This window comes from Mustela putorius, unplaced genomic scaffold, assembly GCF_011764305.1.
Source record: "Mustela putorius furo isolate JIRA1106 unplaced genomic scaffold, ASM1176430v1.1 tig00003863_pilon_pilon_pilon, whole genome shotgun sequence".
Lineage (NCBI taxonomy): Eukaryota > Metazoa > Chordata > Mammalia > Carnivora > Mustelidae > Mustela > Mustela putorius.
Window position 1 is genome coordinate 19027727 of NW_025422015.1, and position 21962 is coordinate 19049688.

Consider the following 21962-nt stretch of genomic DNA (forward strand, 5'->3'; position numbering starts at 1 on the left):
TTCTTCCTCTTTCCCTTGGCAACTCTAGATACTAATAAAAAAGTAGAAATATATCTATTTGTTCCTCTGCCCTGTCTCTCTCTCTGTCCTCTCTCCTACCACCTCCACTTTTTAGCCCTTTTCCTCAGTCCCCTCTGATTTGTGTTCCCCTTTCCACTGCTACACCTTTCTTTGACTTGTGTATCTTGACCTGGTGCTTTTATTGTTCACTTCTTTCTCTCTGAGTTGTTTTCTCTTGTTGGTTTGTTAGGAGCTCTTTTATTATTATTTTTTTAATTATAATTTTATTTTGTTTTTCAGTGTTCCAAAGTTCACTGTTTATGCCCCACACCCAGTGCTCCATGCAATATGTGCCCTCCATAATACCCACCACCAGGCTCACCTATCCCCCTCCATTCCTCCCTCCAAAACCCTCAGTTTGTTTCTCAGAGTCCACAGTCTCTCATGCTTCATCTCTCCTTCCGATTTCCCCCAATTCACTTTTCCTTCTCAGGAGTTCTTTTATTATATATATATATTTCCCCTACATATTTTATGTTTCCTTGTGGTATATTTAATCAGGGAGAAATCTTATATAAAACTTGTTAGTCTTACTTAAAGATTATAAATACATATTTCTAAAGGAAATATATTCTGTAAAGATTTTATTTGAGAGAGCGAGAATGCACAAGCAGCGGGGGAGGGGCAGAGGGAAAGGGAGAGACAGGCTTCCTGCTGAGCAGGGAGCACATTGTGAGGCTCTGTTCCAGGACCCTGGGATCATGACCTGAGCAGAAGATAGAGGCTTAACTGACTAAGCCACTTAGGTGCCCCTATAAATATATTTTTATTTTTATTTTGTTTTAAGATTTTATTTATTTGATAGAGAGAGTGTGTGTACAAACAGGGGGAGTAGCAGGCAGAGGGAGAGAGAGAAGCATAGGCTCCCTGCTAAGCAGGGAGCCCCATGTGGGACAGATCCCAGGACTCCGGGATCATGACCTGAGCCAAAGGCAGTCACTTAACCACCTGAGCCACCGAGGTGGCCTATAAATATATTTTTATATTTTTCTTCTTTATATTCATATCTTTGATCAACAAAGAATTTATATATGATACACCACAGACATATGATAGAACATTTCTTTCCAGTGAATGGCCAGTATTCCCAATACAACATGGAATAACCCATCCTTTTCCCACTGATTTGAAATACCACTTTGCATATACTGAATTTCTATTTGTAACTCTGCATATTCTTAAATATTTTTGTATATACTCAAATGCTGTTCTTATGTATAAGAAATATATTCCTATTAATTGGTCCATTTGCAGATGCTCTGTTCTCATTCATCAAACTATTCTTATGACCCCATTTTAATTTACTCCAGCTTTATAAGAGGTCTCAATATCTGGTAGTTCAAGTCCCCTATTATTCTTAATTTAAACATTTTATTGGTCATTCTCTCACATTTACTCTTCCAGATGAACGTCAGCATCAGCTTGGCTTGCTTCTTCCCAAAATAGTCCCTTTGGATTTTGTACTACTGGATCATTCTTTTGTTGTTGTTATTATGTACTCTTTAAACTTACTTGCATGATACTTAAGCAAATTAAGAAGAAAAAAAAACTGGGCTCAATCTAAAGATAAAGTATACTTTTTTGTTACTCTCTGTGACAAAGCCCAGTCTTACTCAGATTTTTGCCTGGTTGACCCTTAAATATGCTTTTTCTCAAATTATTTTTGCCTTCTTTTTCTTTTCAGGGTCATGTCAAATTTCATTTGTTGCAAGACTTTCCTAATTAGATGCATACTTTGAATTCTCTTATTGTTTCTATAACTCATCTCTACCACTTTATAATTGTCTCCCAGGGTAGTATATAAGCCCTTTGAGAATAGCCACCATGCGATTCATGTCTTTTTCTAAACCCAGTTATATCACAGGCCACAGTTGTATAGCCTTTGTCAAATCAACCCAATACAGACCTCAGTTTTCCTAAAGTAAAGTAGGTATGATTATACATACTTGGCATAGTTGTTATGAAGGCAAAAGAACATGTAAGCACCTAACAGGAGAGCATACAAGAATGCCCATAATTGGCTTTCTAGAATGCAGATCTCTTAGGGTTAGGAGGTGACTGGTATTAAGTGCAAGTAATAGAGAGTAAGTTGACGTTATTGTCCAAAGAAGAGATTGACGACAATTTGCAGAAGCAGTAGATTATCTCATGTCTTCAAAATGTAAACTCTTAGGGATTAATAATCATTAAACTCTCTGGAATGTTTTTTGTGGGCACAGTACTGTTTTCATGTGCTATGGAATATGTGAACATATGTATAAGACAGTTTTCACCCTCCCAAGAGCTGGTAGTCTAAAATTGAGTGTGTTTTAAGACCAAAAAATTAAATCAGAGATAGGTAAATCATGTGGATATGTAAGTTTACATGTTCAGTAAATTCAGCAAGATTATGATATAGTTGTGTGATGCTGGGGAAATTGAGCTTTGTATCTTTTACAAAGGCATATACATTAAAAAAGATTTTCAGGGCAAGGGACCTAGATAATTTTGTATTTAAGAGAAAACTTAGACACTGCTATTTAGATCTCAGTTGAGAAAAGAAGCAGTGAAGTCCTGGAGAAAGCATCCCATGAAGGAATAACTACAGGGACAAAAGAAGGCTTTGCTTTAGAGACAACTAGTATTTGAGAATGGTGAATTGGACAGGTAGGGTGAGATGATTAAGTGCGGGTCCTGCCACCTCCTGTGAAGTCACTTAATTTCCTTGTGTCATTTTTTCGTCTATATAATAAGCAGGTTAAGCTTGATCAGCTGGGTAAGCTGTTTTTTCCATCTGAATGAAAAATCAAAATGATGATTGATTCTCCTCCGTTTTCCTAGAGCCTGAACACTAGTCACTAATACTTGAAATTTCAGAATGCAGATCTTTTTGTGATTGGTTTTATATGACTTGGGGGAGGACATTGATTATTTTCCTCTGGAATGGCACATTTTACTTTTACCTCCTAATGGGCTATTTGATTTAAAAATCATTTTAGTGGTTTGGGAGTCAGAGACCTAATACTGGACAGAAATCATTTATTTCATTGTAACAGATGGTTTCCCACTTAAAATGGTTCTACTTAATGTTTTGACTTTACAGTGTTGCTGAAGATATGCATTCATTAGAAACCATACTTTGGATTTCGAATTTTGATCTTTATTCAGTTGATAATGTGGTGTTGTCTTCCCTCATGATGCTGGACAGTGGTGGTGAGCTGCACCTTCCAGTAACTCACCTGATCACGGGGGTCTTCAGCCAGTATGCACACAGGCATTCTGTTTTTCACTTTCTGTACAGTACTCAGTAGATTACATTGGATACTCACCACTATACTAAAAAGTAGGCTTTGTATTAGATAAGCTGTCCCAACTGTAGGCCAATGCAAATGTTCTGAGCATATTTAAAGTAGGCTAGGCTAAACTTTGAAGTTCTGTAGGTTGGGTGTATTAAATACATTCTCAGCTTATGATGTTTTCAGCTTCTGATGGATTTATTGGGACCTGACTCCATTGTAGGTTGAGGATGATCTGTAGATCAGAAAACTGAAGCTAGCAAAATTAAGGGGACTGCTTAAGCTGTAAGGTAGGTAGTAGCTAAGTAGTGTGGCAGAGCAGGAACTAGAAGCCATGCCTCCTTTTTCTGTGCAAGTATTCATTCCATACTGACATTTTTTGGACTTTCTGAAAATTTAATGCTCAGTTTTTTGAGGTATGTTATGCAGTGAATGAATTTCTAGTTGGTTGGGGAAGGTCGGAGAACACAGTAAACATTTCATACTTTTATGTGATGGCTTCAAATACTCATATGTGTCTCTTAGTGATCCATGACTGGTTATTTGAGTTATTAGTTCACTTCTAACTTAGTTGTAGATTTTGCCTGGCATCAGTCTGAAGTAATTATGAGAGGAACTTTGTAATATGGTTGGGTAAGTGGAAGTGTATCACATTGCTGTTGACAACAGCTCAGTGGGAATTTACTGAATGTATCTTTTTTCTTTGTGGATAACACCAAATTGAAATTCGCGTATTTCCAAAATAGCCCAAGTCAAGTTTATCAAAGGGAGGATTCTACAGGTAGAATTATTGAACCCCTTGAAATAGCATGCAAAATTAGTGTGTATGGTGAGTTTTTCTGGCAAGTATTTCTCATTGTTTTTGTGAGCTTCTTTTTTTTTTTTTTTTTTTTTTTAAAGATTTTATTTATTTATTTGACAGACAGAGATCACAAGTAGGCAGAGAGGCAGGCAGAGAGAGAGGAGGAAGCAGGCTCCCTGCTGAGCAGAGAGCCCGATGCGGGACTCGATCCCAGGACTCTGGGATCATGACCTGAGCCGAAGGCAGCAGCTTAACCCACTGAGCCACCCAGGCGCCCTTTTTGTGAGCTTCTTAAAGGGATATATGACCTAAATAAGTTTTCAGAATTACTGCTGTAATGGGTGATAGTCAGAACTATAATACTAGACTTATTTTACTCTGAGAAAAAAAAAGATTTTTTCACTTAATTGAATTTTTGAAATACTACATCTTGTGTTTGATGTCTTATAGATAAGAATCACTAGAAGTGAAAAGGTTTTATATTTATTGCATCCCACAGAAGTACTATAAGATCATATTGTGATTTTTGTGCTTAAGACCTTCTATGTCATTTTAGTTTTAGTTTTTTTTTTAAGTCAAAATTACAGTGTTTTAATGTACTAAATGTGTAGGAAGTGGGAATTAGTCCTGGATAGCTTGAAATAAGACATTTCTGTGCTTTATGACTCTTCTGCCCTGTTTGGATAGAGGCCAAAATCCACCATGCCTCTTTGCCTTGCCTTAGGATGTCTTACCTACCTACAGACACCAGCACTACCACCAGCGTCATCATCATCATCGTCGTCAGTACCGTGTGTCCTCCTTTTTTAGCCCTGTCTCATCTCTCACTCCTCTCTACTTTCCTATAACTCTGGAACTGCTTTTTTTTTTTTTTCTCTTCCATAAAAATCAAACCTCTCTGTAATTTTCAGTGTTTTCCAAGTGTTTTTTCCACTCCTTGCCTTACTTCACTTCAATTCTCTCAAACCTTAGGGCCTGGAATGTCAACTTTGTTCTCTTTACTGCCTTTTCCTTATTCCTCCATTCTTTTTTTTCCCCCCTCAAGTCTCTGCGCCTTTGAAATTCCCATCTTTTGCCTAAATCACCTGTTCATTAGTCCTTACTGCTGTCATTTACTGAGCAACCTCGTTGTCCACGCTTCCTTGTTCATTGAATACTGGCAGTTGGCCTATAGTACTCTTCTTCAGCTTCAGTTCTTGATGATCGTAGCTTATTTGTGCATCAGTGTGAGAAAACACTGACAGAAACCCCACCTGGACTTACAGTTTCTTGACCACTTGATTTCCAGTGACCTTTAACTCCTTAGCAATTCATTCTAATTCCCCTCCTTCAGAATCATGAATTCACAGTCCTGTTCTGACCACGACTATCTAGTTGTGCTTCTCAGGTCATGACCTTCTCTTGACCTGTGGACCTCTCTTCTTTATCCCAGTACATCAGTACTCTTCCTTTGTCATTTTATTTGTTTAATCCCACTTAGGATTCCTGTTTGATTAATTTCAATAACTTTTCCTCCCATTTTGCCAGTACCTATAACTGCCTTATTTCTCTGCTTTCTCCTTGCATCTGTTGGGTAGAAATGTAACCCTGAATGAAGTAGTTAATGCCTTTGCTGTGCCTGTTCCTAAATGGCTGAACATTTCTAGAAAAAGTCACAAAGAGGGGCGCCTGGGTGGCTCAGTGGTTTAAGCCTCTGCCTTCAGCTCAGGTCATGATCTCAGGGTCCTGGGATCGAGCCCCACATCGGGCTCTCTGCTCAGCGGGGAGCCTGCTTCCCCCTCTCTCTCTGCCTGTCTTCTGCCTACTTGTGATCTCTCTCTGTCTGTCAAATAAATAGATAAAAATCTTTAAAAAAAAAAGTCATAAAGAAAGGCAGAGTGATTCCATTATAAATTTATTATCACCTATCTTTTTAAAAGATGTTTTTATTTGAGTATCATTGACCCACAGTGTTACATCAGTTTCAGGTGTTATCACAGATCTTAAGTGGGCCTTCACTACTGTCCAGCCATTCCCCCTTGTATGATGACTATTGAAAACCATTTGCTTCACCAGTTCTTTTACTTCCCTTGTTCACCCTCAGTCTCACCAGGTAACTGGCTCCTTGTGATAGAGTAAGTAGAAGCTAACCATTAGGAATTTTCATCTTCCAGCTCCTCAACAAACAAACCTACCTCCTGTACAGTAATACCTGTCTTAATTTAGATTCGGCCTATGCCTCATATCCTTTCCCTTTCTGCTTTCCCAGGAGTTCTAAAATATGTAATGGGATGTTATCTCTTCCTAATATTTTCAACCAGTGCCTCTCAGTGCTGTCCTTTCTATCAGCTGAACTTTTTTTTTTTTTAAGATTTGTTTGAGAGAAAAAGATCACAAGTAGGCAGAAAGGCAGGCAGAGAGAGGGGGAAGCAGGCTCCCCACCAAGCAGAGAGCCCGATGCAGGGCTCGATCCCAGGACCCTGAGATCATGACTTGAGCAGAAGGCAGAGGCTTAGCCCACTGAGCCACCCAGGCATCCCTCAGCTGACCTTTTTGCTACCATTCTACCATAGCCCTCCCTTTCCAGCCAAACTTTTTAAGTGAGTCATTTGCACATGCCTGTATTCTCTCATCGAAAGCTGTTGGGACCAGAGTTGCCTCAGGAATCTGAAGTTTTGGAATGTGGAAAAGCATTACCATGTATGTACTACCTATGGTGTGATAACCTCAGTGGAATGGGGGGCTGCACCCTGTAATCATCACATTGTGATTTCTGACCTTGATATGTATGACTTTTCACTTTAAGTGGGATAAATAAGGGCTATCATAGCCTTCATGTCAGTTTAGGTCAGGTTTTGCTTCCAAATTCAAATAAGACGAAAACCTTAATTTTCCAGAGCTTTCACATTGTAGAAGTGTGGATAAGAGATCGTGGCTAGGGACTGCCTCTGTTTTCTCATCTTCACTTTTTTTTTCTTTTTTTAAACCCATTGTGATGTTTCCTTCTCTCACTTCTCCCAGATGGCTCTTACAGACTCTACCAGTGACCTTTACTTGAGGCGATCATGTCACTAGTGAATGTTTCCCGATACTTGGGTGGTGCCAGCCCCATCAGCCACTCTTCCCCAGGCTTCCTTGGCACCCCCCACCCCGGCCCTCCTTAGTCACCTTTTGCAGGCTCAGGGTCCCTGTAATGATTAAAGGCTGGATTTCTTTCAAGGCCCTGTCCTAGAACTACTTCTGTTCTTAGTCTGTATTCACTTGCTTTGTGATCTCACTTAGGTGTGTGTCTTCAACTACTTACCATGTGCTGATGAATCACAGATAGATGCTCCAGCCCACACCTGTCCTTGAGCTTGACTCTATCTTCTCCTCTCTCTTGGTCTTCCTCTTACTTGCTTACATCGTTTTGGTGGCTTCCTATTTTGTTAGAACAAGTGTTAGGCTCTCTGGCCTGGCCTGAGGGCTCCCTGTGTGGCCTGGCCGCTGTCCCCGCTTAAGCTTCAGTTAGTGAGCTGCGTTCCCTTTCCCTTCTGTTTTTACTTCCTCTGAGGTCCACGCTGCCTCCCACAGCACAGTCACTGTGCAGGCTACTCTCTCTGTTCACAGTACTCTTCCTTGTGTGTAGTTCACAGTGCTCTTCCTTTCTGTGTAGGTCTTTCCTTTAGCATCATTGCTGAACTCTTAGCTTTCCTGTGGAAGCTTCTATTTTGTGGGCCCTGCCACCAAACCTTATGGTACGTGTACATATTCTAACACTAATAGTTTTTTATTTTTGGTTACTAAGTGCACCTTGTCCACTTGATTTAAGCTCTCTCAGCACAGGGATTATGTCTGCTTTTGTTTGCCATTATATTTCCAGCATAGGGATTGGCATAGAGTAGGCAAATAACAAACATTTTGTATGCATTATATACATTAATTTACCTTTTCTAACTTAAAAAGTAATTTATGTACATGTATTTACCAGTGTATCATGTGCAGTTTCCAGTTTTAAGTGGACCCAATCCTGATGGTAATATTACTGAAAATTACGAAGTTACATTCTAAAGAATTCCATAAATCACAGGTCTGTTTTTTAAATATCAAATGCATTAAAGTCTTTGACCTAGCTCTTAATTGATCTTGTTCTTAATTCACTTTTTCTTCCCCCATATCCCTGTTAGATATCAAATATCTTCCTAAGCCTAGTATTGTGTGCAAGTAAAGTATATACAGTGTCCAGCACAATTCAGCAGCCTCTTTTTATTTTATTTTATTTATTTTTATTTTTAAGGATTTTATTTATTTATCTGACAGACACAGTGAGAGAGGGAGCACAAGTAGGGGGTTCAGCAGCCTCTTAACTTGCTCATCAGTTTATAGGTATCATGAGATTAAAAATAGCTTAGCCATCTGCTAACTGACCAAACAATTTTAGTAGCATGAAAGGGTGTGGTAGGAGACAGGGACCTAGGGTCTAGGTATTCTGTCAGAGCAAGGCTTAGAGCAGAAACCACCTTGTGACCTCTTAATACTGAAACTTAAGAGTCAGTTCAAAATTAGGAAGAGATTTGGTAGAGATTAAGCATAGCAGCGTCCCAGTAGTAGGGGATTTCCCAGAATATAGGTAACAGAAGAATTTCAGCATTTTAATGTTCACTTAATTTTTTAGAGAAAATAATATGTATAAAGATACAAATTCTATAATACTAAATTATCATGCTGTATATTTATGTAGTATATAGTATGTAACATTTTCTAGAAATCAGCTTTAACTTATTAGCCCTTCACATTTTACTCTCTAATTAGGAAAATCAGTAGACTCCCAGTCATCTCGAAGTGAATCTGAAATTGTGCCAAAAGTTGCTAAAATGACTGTGTCTGGAAAGAAGCAAACTATGGGATTCGAAGTGCCTGGGTAAGTTCTTAAGCCCTCCCCCATCTTTTTTTGGAAATAAGTATTGTCTTCCACTTGACTGTTAAAAAGAGAACCTACCTTAATAAATTTTGCATGATGTGTCAGTAAGGTTGAAGTAACGTGGGTCCTCAGTGTGACATGGTACAAAGAAAAGGGGTTGAGAAATTAGGCTTGATACTAAATATGCATGTTACTCAATCTATCTCACTGTCCATTTTCTCATATAAATTAAATAAATTTTAACAAAAATCCTCAATTTTGTGAAATCTAGCATTCTGAGCTTGGGAACCCTACCACTAGATGGCGTAGGTAAGCAGTGTTTGGGAAATACAAGTGGTTGGTGAATCATGTAATCATTAATTAAAATTTTTTTTCTAACTTTAATTTTTAAACTCTCTTAGATTTTCAGGTTGAATGAAATGGATCACTAGAACAAAGTCACAAAATATAAAGTGAAACATACCTAGAATTTCAAATCTGGTGAGAAATTATAGATCCTACATTAGTAGCACTCATTTGTTCTTATCATAAGAGGATTCCCCCAAGAGTTTTTTTCTTTCTTTCTTTCTTTTTAAAGATTTTATTTATTCCAGTGAGAGAGAGACAGAGCACAAGCAGGGGGAAAGGCAGAATGAGAAGGAGAAGCAGGCTCCCTGCTGAGCAGGGAGCTCTATGTGGGCTGGATATGAGGACTTGAGATCATGACCTGAGCCAAAGGCAGCCCCTTAAACTGACTGAGCCACTTAGGCGCCTCTCTGAAGAGTTTTTGTAAGCCAGGGAAATTGGTTGCTTGAGACTTAACAACACAGTAAACTTTAAACCTCTTTGAAACATTAACTTTAAACATTAACTTTAAACCTCTTCAAAAATTTTCAGATTGTTTAATTATTTCTTAAATCCTTTACTTATAAATTATACATCTATTTTGTCTGTCCTTTAGATAGATAAGAGTCAACATTATGAAATATAAACAAAAAAATAGAGGATTTTTTTTTAATTTCAAGAAATAAGAACTAAGCAGCCTTATTTTTCTCCCTTATAACATTGCTGTATCTAAATTAATGGAAGTTTCAAAAAAATAAGTAAAAATTTAAAAATAAATAAATAACATCTTTAAAAAATGGAAAAAAAATAAATTAATGGAAGTTTCACAAGTCTTGGTTGTAAAGAATCTTTATGATCACTTAGTTCAATTTTTTTGATTTTATAGAAGCAATACTTGATTTAGATTCCAATTAGGTGAAGGGAAGTATCCCATATCTAGGACAGAATAAGTGTTCAGTGTATGTTGAATGACTGTATGAATGAAATTTTAATGAGTGACATTTAATGAATTAAAATGGATCACATTTAATTTGGGTAACTGTAGCCCACTACAATAATTTTGAGTCCTCATTTAGTTACCAAAAACCTAATGTATTTCTTTTCTCTCAGAAAGATTTCTGTCAGAATCATAAATTTCTTTTTTATTCTTGTGTTTGGGGAACCATACAGATAATGGGATTATCTCCACTAAGAGGAAGAAAAATAAATAGAATATATAATTCCTTATACTAAGGATTTTATAATCTTATTGAAAAATGTTTTAGAAATCTTACATACAAATAAACCCAAATTAATGTATCACATTAAAAGTAAGTGCACAATTATCTATGGGAATAATTATAATAAATGATCAAGAAAAACATAGTAAGTACAAGTTAATAATTCTTGACAACCTAACTCTGTACTTCACAAGTGTAATACAAGCCTTTCAGAACCTTACAAGACTATATACTTCATGAGGACAGGGACCATTAATGTTCATCATATTTCTTTCATAGAATAGCTTATTTATTGATCAGAGTCCTTGGGGAAATATGTTTTATTTTAAAAATAAACTTGGAGGGGTGCCCGGGTGGCTTAGTCGGAGAAACTTCTGCCTTCGGCTCAGGTCATGGTCCCAGGGTCCTGGGATTCAGTCCCACATTGGGCTCCCTGCTCAGTGGGGAGTCTGCTTCTCCTGCTCCTTCTTTTGTTTCCTCTGCTTGTACCCTCTGGCTATCTCTCTCTCTGTCAAATAAATAAATAAACTAAATATTAAACAAATAAATAAACAAACTTGGAAAAACATAAAGGTGAAAAAGCAGCCTGTGCATCAATATTTTGTTACGGCTCTAGGAGAGAAGTCATCAGAACATGAGAGGTCTGTAGGTAGAGATCAGGATACTCAGCAATGTATAATATTGCTTAAGGACCAAGCTATATGGTGTCAAATACTTATATAGGATTTTTCAGAAAGTTTATACTAAGGATAAAACTTAAGCTGTAATTCTGATTTGATCTTGAGGAAGCACAGAGAAGGATAACAAAATGCTTCTGAGTCAAGATTTCAGTATCATAGATACCTATGTAGTGTGATTCCCAATGGCAGCTCATAAAAAAGGGGTAATGCATTGCTTAGAAGAAACTAAAACAGCAAACTTTTTCTTCACTAATATTAAAGATGATAAATACCTCTCTAGAAGAAGCTTATTTAAGTATAAATGGTTAGAACCTTACATAGACAATAAATACTCTTGAATTTAAATTAGCTTCCCAGTCTCATTTAAATAAATGAAGAAGAAAGATTAAGTCCCTACATTCCTGTAGAAATAATCCTACTTTTGGAACAATGGCTTAGGAAAAATACCAGAGTAGTCATTTTTTAATAATAGGTAAGTTTACAAAATTGTATCAGAAAGCACCTGAAAAAATTCAACCAACTTACTTTTTTTTTTCATATCAGTCAATAGTTATAGCCTTTTTAGGCCTCATCTTAGAGATTTTTCAAAACCTTAAAATACTGAGTTTTGCTTCGTAATATATAGAAGTTTTTACTAAGCACAGACTTAGCTAGGATGCTTTCCTAATTACTTGGTTCACCTCCTTCTAAAACTGTACAATTTATCGAATGAATTTGTATTTTACTTAGACTTTATTTGAATGTTTTCATGACATCAAGAGAAAATCAAGCCTTTCATGTGATTGAGTTGTACATGAAATAATCCAGTCAGACCCCTGCTTTGTGAAGCCCTTCCTCCACTGGGCCAGCTGAGTTTCAGGCCTCTACCTGCTGTCAGTCATAGCTGTTCTGCTTGGATCTCTTCTCTGTACTGGAGTTAACATAAACTTCCCTTTGAAGAAAAGCTTCTGTACTAAAAACAGAGATTTGAAACCAGAAATTGTGATTTCTCCCAGGTCTGATCAGAACCAGAGCCCATGTCTAGTTACTTTGGTTGAACACTTTTATTATAATTTGTAGGGTTTTTTCAACTTGTCTAAATGCAGAGTTGTCATGTTTGGTTTTAGAACTAACTGTGGTCATTCAAATGTTTGCAAATTATAGTCTCAGATTTCACTTAATTTACCCTGTTGAAATCCTTTAAAAGGATTGGAATCTTTTCACATGCATAAATTTTTTTCCCCTGTGGGTCTAGATGAAGCTAATCTGTCTACATGGTGTCAACAAACAACACCAAAATTGTTAGTAGAGATTGACGAAAGCAAGAGAGAGAAAGGGAGTGGGTATGAGGTTTTTAAGGAAGTTGCAAATATAACTAATGGGACTTTTCCCTGAGGACTAGGATGAAGGTCAGTGTTCAGCATATGAAAATGCCCTGAGAGGGGAAAAATGAGTCCATTTTTTTGTTACTGTGGATAAGAAGAAAATAATGTACTGTTCTCACATGAACTGTTTTTTGTATGTAATTCTTTGCCAGTTCCAAATTGAATTGGATAGAATTGGTTTCATTCTTAATAATTTGCAGTTTAACCTGTTCTTTGTCCTATTTCTGTTTATCTGTGTCCCTGAAAGGAATGTAAACTGTATTGTAGTCTGGTTGATTAGATCCCATCGCTGCTAGCTGTCCATGGGATGGATTGCACTGATACAGTTTCTGTAGATAACAAAAAGCTAATGAACTAAGGGCCGTGTTTACTTTTGGGGGCATCATCATTATCAAAGAGCGAGTAGGTTATTCTACATGGCCTTGGGGTCTACTTTATGTATTGGAGTCCCACACTAGATTGTAAGCTTTTGGGATTAGTAGATAAATTTCTCATCAGCATCTTCTTTTCTTTTCAACGTCAATGCCTAGTAGAAGTTGTAGTTTTTAGAAAATCAAGTATTAGTTGAATTAATGAATTAAATAAAAACTTCTTTGTTGAAATTATTAAGAAAATGTAGACAGAGTTAGCTCCCTTAAGGATAGTGTTTGAACAAAAAAGATTGTTAATCTCTGTCCTGTTAGAAGAATGAGTTAGGGATGAAGCTTTTTTTTTTTTTTTAAATAGTACTTTATCTCTAGGAACACATTTAGTACCAAGTTTTACAAAATATCTCCATTATGCATTTGTTCTGATAGGATTATATGGCTAAGGCTATGTGGTCATGAATTCAGTTATTTTATAGAATATTTTCTTCTTATCTTAGTGTTTGCTGGACTGTTTTTCTCCTGGGATCCTCCAAGTCTATATTTGTGTGGTTTGGGTCTAACTACTTACCATTTCCACCTTAATAGAGTGGCCACTTAGAAGAGATCATTGTTGGTCTGCAACCAACATATTCCGTATAAGGAATAAGAAAAGACAACTTCTCTGCCCTTCTGACCTTATAGGGTGTCAGTTGAGTTGGTTTAAACATTTTTTTTTTCCTATCTCTGCTTTCTGTAGAGTAACTGAAGAAAATGGTCATAGTTTCCACACACCTCAAAAAGGACATCTTAGTGAAGGAACTGGCATTGCTGCTTCTGATGTTCTTGACACTGTTTCTAAACCAGTTCTTCCATCCCACACCATTCAAACATCAGAAGAGCAGAGCTCAACACCAACACCGGTGAAAAAGTCTGGCAAGCTGAGGCAGCAGATAGATGTCAAAGCGGAACTGGAGAAGCGGCAAGGAGGGAAGCAGCTCCTCAACTTGGTGGTCATTGGTAATGCCCTTTGTTTTTCTTGGTGCCTGGTCACCTCTGCCATAGCCTGGCCACTTCCTGGTGGCAGCATGTATACTCGTTCCCACTCTGAGTGTCTCTCTGGGTGAAAATGGACACAAGCAAGGAGGTATCACATCATAGTGCTTTCTAGTCACCCTGGGGAAAATAATGCCAGATTACCAAGGAGGTCATTAGACTTGCTTGTGGCATTTTCATTTTGTGACTGTTCTGAAAATGCCATGTCTTACTGACAGTTCGAATTTCCAGAAGTCAAGGAAATTTCCCCCCTCTCTCAAGAGACTCTTTTTTTCTCCATTTACTTTAACTATCATTTGATAAAAACTGGTATTTATTACTCTAAACACTGACGTGAACTAGTGGATTACATATTCATGTAACACCTCAATGTGAACAGCGTCTGGAAAATGTACCTAGTATTAATCCTGAATCAATTTTCCTTAGGTCATGTTGATGCTGGGAAAAGTACTCTGATGGGCCATATGCTTTATCTTCTGGGTAATGTAAACAAAAGAACTATGCATAAGTATGAACAAGAGTCTAAAAAGGCTGGCAAAGCTTCGTTTGCATATGCATGGGTCTTGGATGAGACTGGCGAAGAAAGGGAAAGGTAGTCACTATATTTCAAAATTTTTAGTTTGAAATGATATATAGTCTTTTAAATAAGTATATAGTATGTGTTGAATATGTATGAAACATGTCCTGAAATATTTTAAGAAACTTCTTTTAGAGAAAAGCTTTTGTGAGGGAAATATTTTTATTATAGTTTCATTATATCTACATACATTTTCTACTCTTCCAAATTCTATGAGAATAGTTGAAAAGAATGTTTATCAAAAAAACTTAAAAAAAAACACCACACACAGGAAAATGGTAGTAAAAAACCTTAGTTAATTATTCTGTGGGAGAAGTTTTAGTTGTCCCCCCTAAGTATTTGTTAAATTGACTTGATTTGGAATTAAAATTATGAATAAGACTAAATTTTATATAAGGTAACTTTAAGGGAAGGTAACTTTTTGTAGTAAACTGTCTTCTGTCTGGAATTAAAATGACCAGTATATTTAAATTATCAGACTTAATTCATCTTTATACTTTCTGTAGTATGTTTTTATGAGATAGAATCAATGAACTAGTCATTAGATCTACTTCCTACAATAGAGATTTAGTCTAGTCAGTTACTGTGCCCGTTGCTAACTCTGCAGGAGAGAACAGCTATTCATATACCCCAGCCAAAGTGTTTCTTTCAGAGTATTCAGAGTGGTGGTTTATATCATGTCACAACTGTCAGAGATGGGGGAACCAATGACACCTTTGTCAGGAAAGAATGAGGACACCTAGTAAGTGAAATGGCAGGTATATCAACTGTGTCAAAGAAATGACTGAAGACTCTGAAGTCCTCCCAAAAGTCCTAAATCAACAAAGAAATTATTCCGTGTTCCCTGTCTTCCTTCTGAGTATAATTAGAAAATATATTTGGATTTTCATACTTTTTAAAAAAAGTGTGTATTTATTTTCTTGAGTCTTGAATAGTCTACATTATAATATATAAGGTAATTCTCAATGAAGGGGGGGACATAATATTCTTTAGTTTTTTTGATAAACAGAATTTTATATCATGGTGGGTGTTTTTTTTTTCTTGTAGTTGGTCTTTTTTAGTCTATATCGCATCATAAGTTTGTTTTCCAATTAGTAAGGAAAATTAGTTGGCCGCAAATTTTTGGAACATGAATATTGGAAAACAGTGGAATCCTGGTATGATGTCAGTGTTAGAAGACTAAATAATTTATTTCTACCTACCAGGTTACCAAACAGATTATTAAAATATATGGCTCTTTAGTTATATTTATGTCATCTGTTAAGTGGGCAAAGATAACAATAAAATTTAAGTTAGAATGACTTAGTTGAGCTGGCAAGTGAGCAAACTATCTAATTCCTAGAATAGTCAGTAATTTTCATGGTTTTTTTTATTTTTTATTTTTGATAATAAAAAATAATCTAATTCCTAGAATAGTAATTTTCATGGTTTTTTTTATTTTTTATTTTTGATAATACATCTACTGGTTGGCTGTTATTTTTTGCTGCTGGTAGTTTTCTATGCTTAGTATGATGCAATTTTAGAATATTCTTTGGTTCTGTAGATAGCAGATACGTCTAGATACCTAATAAGAATTTTAACTCACCACTGTATGTTCCTTCATAGTATTTCAGAAATACAGTGTGTTACTTATCCCACCATGTTAAATATTTATAAGTCGTCTCTTCTCAGGTTGAACAGAAATTAGTAAAACAAGTGACATTTTCATATCCTTAGGGTTACAAATGTAGACCAGAGCTGGCTCAAGAGTATATTCTGGTCAAAGCAGTATTGGGAGGAGCTCAGAATAAGTCTTGGTTTTTATTCTGGGTGATTATTTGAGGATTATTAGAATTAAGCATCATTTCCACCAAGTTAAATAGCCCATTGTTTTAGATTAAGCTGGAATGACTTGATCAGGGAGACCCAAAGTTACCTCAACACTCTGCTAGGGGAGACACATAAATTACTCTAATTGTCAGAACGCTTGGCAGTAAAAGGGATGGCCCATCCATTATTCTGGACTGTTTGGGGCAAACCAGGATGAATGATTACCCAGTTTATTGCCCACCCAACTTCCTTTTCCTGATGTCTGGAAAGACTTAGTACCTTTGTAGACTCTTCCTGGGCTTTCTTATAAACCGAACCTACATTTTTGTGGCTAAGAAGCGGTACTGTGTTGGTCTCCAGGAAAGATGAAATGGGATGTGAAACAAACTGCTGTTTATCTTTCTCAATTTTTAAAAAAAATTACTATCTCCTTTGATATTTCATTTTTTCTAATTGTGTAACATACTAATCTGCCTTGCAAATGAAAGTTTATAAGTTTATTTTTATAATTAGTGAAGCATCTGTATATATACATGATGAAAACTGCCTCCTGATAGTAGTCATTCTTCACTTTACCTTCTCTGGTGTGCAGTAGTTACTGTTTCTTCCTCCAAAGGTATCCCCATATATCTTTCTCTGTTTACAGTCTACCTAGCCTTTTACCAAAAGGAAAAAAAAAAAGAAATGGGAAATAATCCAGCATTTTGATTATGTTCTTGTGGTATCTACAGCCTTATTTTAAAGACATACACATGTTATTTTGTTACAGCAGAAATTCTAGCCCCAATTGGTAGCTTAATTCATCAAAATAGTAGACTGTGTAATAAAACTCCCATTATTTCTTAAGAATTTAGACTATCATTTAGCCCATATTATTAAATAATTTAGTCCATAGCATTGATTATTTCTATAGTGTGATCTAACCATATTATGTTTTCTTTAAGGGGAGTAACAATGGATGTTGGTATGACGAAGTTTGAGACCACAACCAAAGTTATTACGTTAATGGATGCTCCAGGCCATAAGGATTTCATTCCAAATATGATTACAGGAGCAGCCCAGGTATTCAGATGTTTCCTGAATTATACTACACTGATTGTACATGCAATTTCCTGATGCTGAGCTTATAATTCTAGGATTATAACTTCTAAAATATTTTGAAATTAAAAAATTTAACTTTTGAAAAAATTGGAAAACATAGATTGTATTTTTATGTTCTTATTGGTCCTATATAAAACTTTTTTTAGTTATTATATAACTACATATTAATTATGTATTTATATATTATATATATATTATATTTTTCTATTTATTCTATAAAAGCCATGAATTTCTTATAGTAAAAATACTAGTAAGGTACTTGATGAAATATAGCTTTATATTATATTAATGAGTTGGAGTGAATGTTTCAATATCTGCCTTTATACTGTATTTATTTTCAAGGCCTATATCTTTTAAAAGCAGAAACAGTGAAGCTTGGGAGTTTTGCCCCTGTGGTTTATTTACTTTCCTTGTAGGATTAAAAAACAGTTGCAATTTGTAGAATTATATAATTCTTAAGGATACTGAAAAAAATCAAAGATAATAACTTTAAAAAATTAAAACAATGAAAGTAGCACTGTACATAGAGGCCATAGCTTCTTTTTCAATAAAAGATGGAAAATATAAAGAGTTATTGGAAAATATAAAGAGTTCAAAAGTTTGCCTGTGTCACTTGGCAGAAAGTGTGACTTAAGCAATTGGCATTTTCTGAGTTCTTAACATCTGTTTAAAGGGAATGTTAATACGAGCATTCATCAACCTAAAAAGGATGTTCTATAAATAAATTAGAATATTTTGAAGATGAATGAGAAAATATTCTATTTCAGGAAATTGATACATAATTTCAATATAATAATTTAAGATCCATGGACTGAACAAGATATTGAAGATTAAAAAATAACACTCTTGATTGAGTACCAGATATGGGCTAGACACTATATGAGGTGTTTTGTATACATGTAGTTTACTCCTTCTAGGAAGGTGTATATTATTCCCATTTTATTTTACTTTTTTTTTTTTTTTTTTAAAGATTTTGTTTTTAAGTAAACTCTCTACCCGTGGTGGGGCTTGAATCCACAACCCAGAGACCAAGAGTTGCATGTTCTACCAACTGAGCCATCCTGGTGCCTCATCCCTAGTTTAAATTAGTGTATTTACCATTTCATGTACCAAAGGAAACAATGTATTTTTCCCTTTGTTTCCTTGTGTGTGTGTGTTTTCATTCAATGAATACTTGCTGAATGCCTGCTGTGTGCCAAGGACTATGGTAAGCAATATAGGGGTATGAACTAAGAAGCACATTTTGTTAGTTTAATGGGAGAGGGAAATACCAAAACAAACAGTTACAGTAAAATGTTTTTGAATCCTAGAATCTTAGACTCCAGAATAATCATAAAGATCATTTATTCAACATGGCTAATGGAATTAGGATAGGAAAGGATTTCAGAAATTATCTAATTGAATTCTATTATATGACAAAGAAACGGGCTCAACATATTAGGGAACTTAGTGTGCAAAATACTGGGGTGGGCTTTTAGGGATATAAGCTAAAATGTGCGATATGCTGCTTCTCCTCAAGGAAATCACATAGGAAGGTGAAACATACAAAGACGAAAGGTCAACACAAATGTACCACAAGAAGTATATACACAGTATACGTGATAAGGAAAGCTCTCTTTGTTGTGCTGAAAGGCTTCCTTGAAGATGGGTAGGCATTTGAGCTCCCAAAGGCAAGCTGCTGCAAGAAAAAAGAGAAATTGCCCCCCAAGTTTTTGGAGATGGTAATGGGAAAGAGAATTAGGAAGAATATTTATTGCCTTAGATATCTTAATGTCAATTCAATAAATTTCAGAGTTTTGTTTTGTTTTAGATTTTGTTTAGTTATTTGCCAGAGAGAGAGAGAGAGAGAGCACAAGCAGGGGAAACAGCAAGAGAGAGAAGCAGGCTCCCCACTGAGCAAGGAGCCGAATGTGGAACTGGATCCCCAGACTCTGGGATCATGCCCCAGCCGAAGGCAGATGCTTAATCAACTGAGCCACCCAGGCGTCCCAATGATTTTCAAATCTTAACCTAAGGAAATAAATACAATTTGACAGTTATATTAGTAAAACCTGATGAGAAGGAGATTTACAGTTATTGAGCCTAGGATTTGGAAGGTCAGGGCAGGGTGCTTTATATAAACTACACTTACTCTTCAGTGTTTCTGTGAAGTGAGCAATTTTTTTTTTTCTTTTTAAGTTTTCACTTACATTCCAGTTAGTTTAGATATAATGTAATATTTTCAGGTGTACAGTATTGTCATTCCACACTTACAGCAAGATTAAACAATTTACTGGAGGTGTGAGGCCTCAGTGAGTACACATGAGTGAAACAGTGTCCATTTCCAAATGAATTGCTCCAATTTGTGCTCTTAACCAAGAATTCTTGTCCAAAGAACTGGATCTCATTGAAGAAATTAGAGTTCAGTGTCTCAGGTCATGAAGGATTGGAAATGAATGCTGAGTTTTAGATGAGAAGAAAGGCAGGAATATTTGGGTAAGCAAAAAGGAATAGAAATCATGGTGTAAATTGCCCCACCAGAGTATGTGGATGGTACTTCTAATTTAAAGTTCTGTTCAGAGCAAAGTGTCTGATAAATTCTTTACTTTTGGACCATTTTATTTCTCATTATGGTGAAGATTATATGGCAATATATTTGAGATTCTTTAAAAACTGGATGGCACAAACTTAAAATGTCATTGAGGAAACAAGGAAGAGGAAAGCTATTTTGGACTCTGTTCAGACCAGAAGACCAGAGCGCTGACTGTGGATGGAATGTAAAAGGATCCTCGAGAGAGCGATTATCTAGTACCAGTCTGAGCTAGCTCTGGAGGGCACTGCTGGAGTTTGTCATTACATCCTGGATTGTAGGAAAACAGATTTCTGTAAGAATAGGTAGGCCTGCAAGGCAAAAACCGCAAAGGGGGAAAAAAAATAAGAGTCCTCCTTTCAGGGATGTCCTGACAGTGCATTGACAGAAGTACTTGATGAGGATGACAGTAGAGGGACACCTGTGATTGCACAAAGCATTCTCCGCAAATTTTCAAAGACTGCATCCACATGATGTAAGTGGAGTCACAGAAAGAAGTATCAACACAGGGATGCCTGGGTGGTTCAGTCAGTTTAGGGTCTGCCTTCGGCTCAGGTCGTTATCTTGGGGTCCTGGGAATGAGTTCCGCATTGGGTTCTCTGCTTCTCCCTCTGCCTGCTGTTCCCCCTGCTTTTGTGCTTTCTCTCTCTCTCCCAAATAAATAAATAAATAAATAAATAAATAAATAAATAAAATCTTTAAAAAAAAAAAAGCATCAACACAAAAGAAATAGTGGGAACCCATAAAACTAGTGTCAATAAGGCTAAAGAGGAAAAGGAAATAAGGCAAAGGTTAGCTTACTTCCTTCTTTCTTTGTGTGTAAATGGCGTGTGAGAGGAAAAATGTCTTTCACCTGCTTCTCAAAATGCTCCAGAAAGGTTCGGAACCTTTGTTAAGTCAAGGTTCTTTTTCTCTGCCTTAAAGGGTGAATGTGCTATTTTTGAACTCATTTGTTCACAGTTTTTCATTATCATAAATAGTTTATAATTCTCTAGGATAAATTCCAGGAAATGGAAGTGATGGAAAGCAAAATATATATAATTTTAAGACTTGATACTTACTGTGAAAATGCCCCCCAGAAAGCTAGCTTCCTCCCTTAAGCTAGCTTCCTCCCTTAAGCACAGGCGGTGCTGTGCCTTTGCCTGTAGTAAATCTTTCTGTCTTTCAAGTCTTGCTTATGTGATTTCTGAAAGTGAGAGAAGGAAAGTATATGTTCATGTATTTTTAATGTCTTTTGTTTTTGGTTTCTAGTGAATTTGAATTTTTTCATGTTTCTCGGCCATTTGTATTTTTCGAGCAAATTGTTTGTTTGTACCCTTTAACTATTTTTCTACAGAGCTGTGTCTATTTTCCCTGTTTTAGTAAAGTTCATATTAAGATTATAACTTACAAATATCTGTCCCTGTTTTATTTTTATTTATTTTACTTATTTTTATGTTTTAACTGTTTATGTATTTCCTTTGCCTTGATATTTAATTGGTATGTAATCAAATATGGGAATTTTTTAATTCTTTATGTCATTATTTTTGGCCACATGCTAGTTTTTTTTTATATTTAAATTTTAATCCATCTGTATAAGTCTTTTGTTTTGCTTTGGGGCTTGGGGTCAGGTTAAAGTCTACCTTTAAAGTCTGACCATAGTTAATCAACTAATCTGTCCTTTGAATTAAAATGCTGTGATGTTATTCCTAGTTTTGATTATTTCTTCTTTCTTAGGCAGATGTAGCCATTTTAGTTGTAGACGCCAGCAGAGGAGAGTTTGAAGCTGGGTTTGAGACTGGGGGACAAACACGAGAACATGGCCTCTTGGTTCGCTCTCTTGGAGTCACCCAGCTTGCGGTTGCAGTCAATAAGATGGATCAGGTATTTGAAGGCAAATGAGCATTCCTTTCATTTCAGATG

General features: G+C 36.2%; 1 protein-coding gene across 3 annotated transcripts in view; it reads left to right on the forward strand.

Moving 5' to 3' along the window:
- HBS1L (HBS1 like translational GTPase) overlaps positions 1-21962 on the forward strand; it is an 84067-nt gene that overhangs the window by 40351 nt on the left and 21754 nt on the right. For all 3 annotated transcript variants that reach the window (XR_001182012.2, XM_045066335.1, XM_004740249.3), the window contains exons 5-9: positions 8908-9016; positions 13709-13968; positions 14431-14596; positions 17335-17452; positions 21777-21923. Coding sequence is in view for 2 of the 3 variants with exons in the window: in XM_045066335.1 (XP_044922270.1) it covers positions 8908-9016; positions 13709-13968; positions 14431-14596; positions 17335-17452; positions 21777-21923 (800 nt within the window). In the remaining variant the exon portion in view is untranslated. The remainder of the gene's footprint in view (positions 1-8907; positions 9017-13708; positions 13969-14430; positions 14597-17334; positions 17453-21776; positions 21924-21962) is intronic.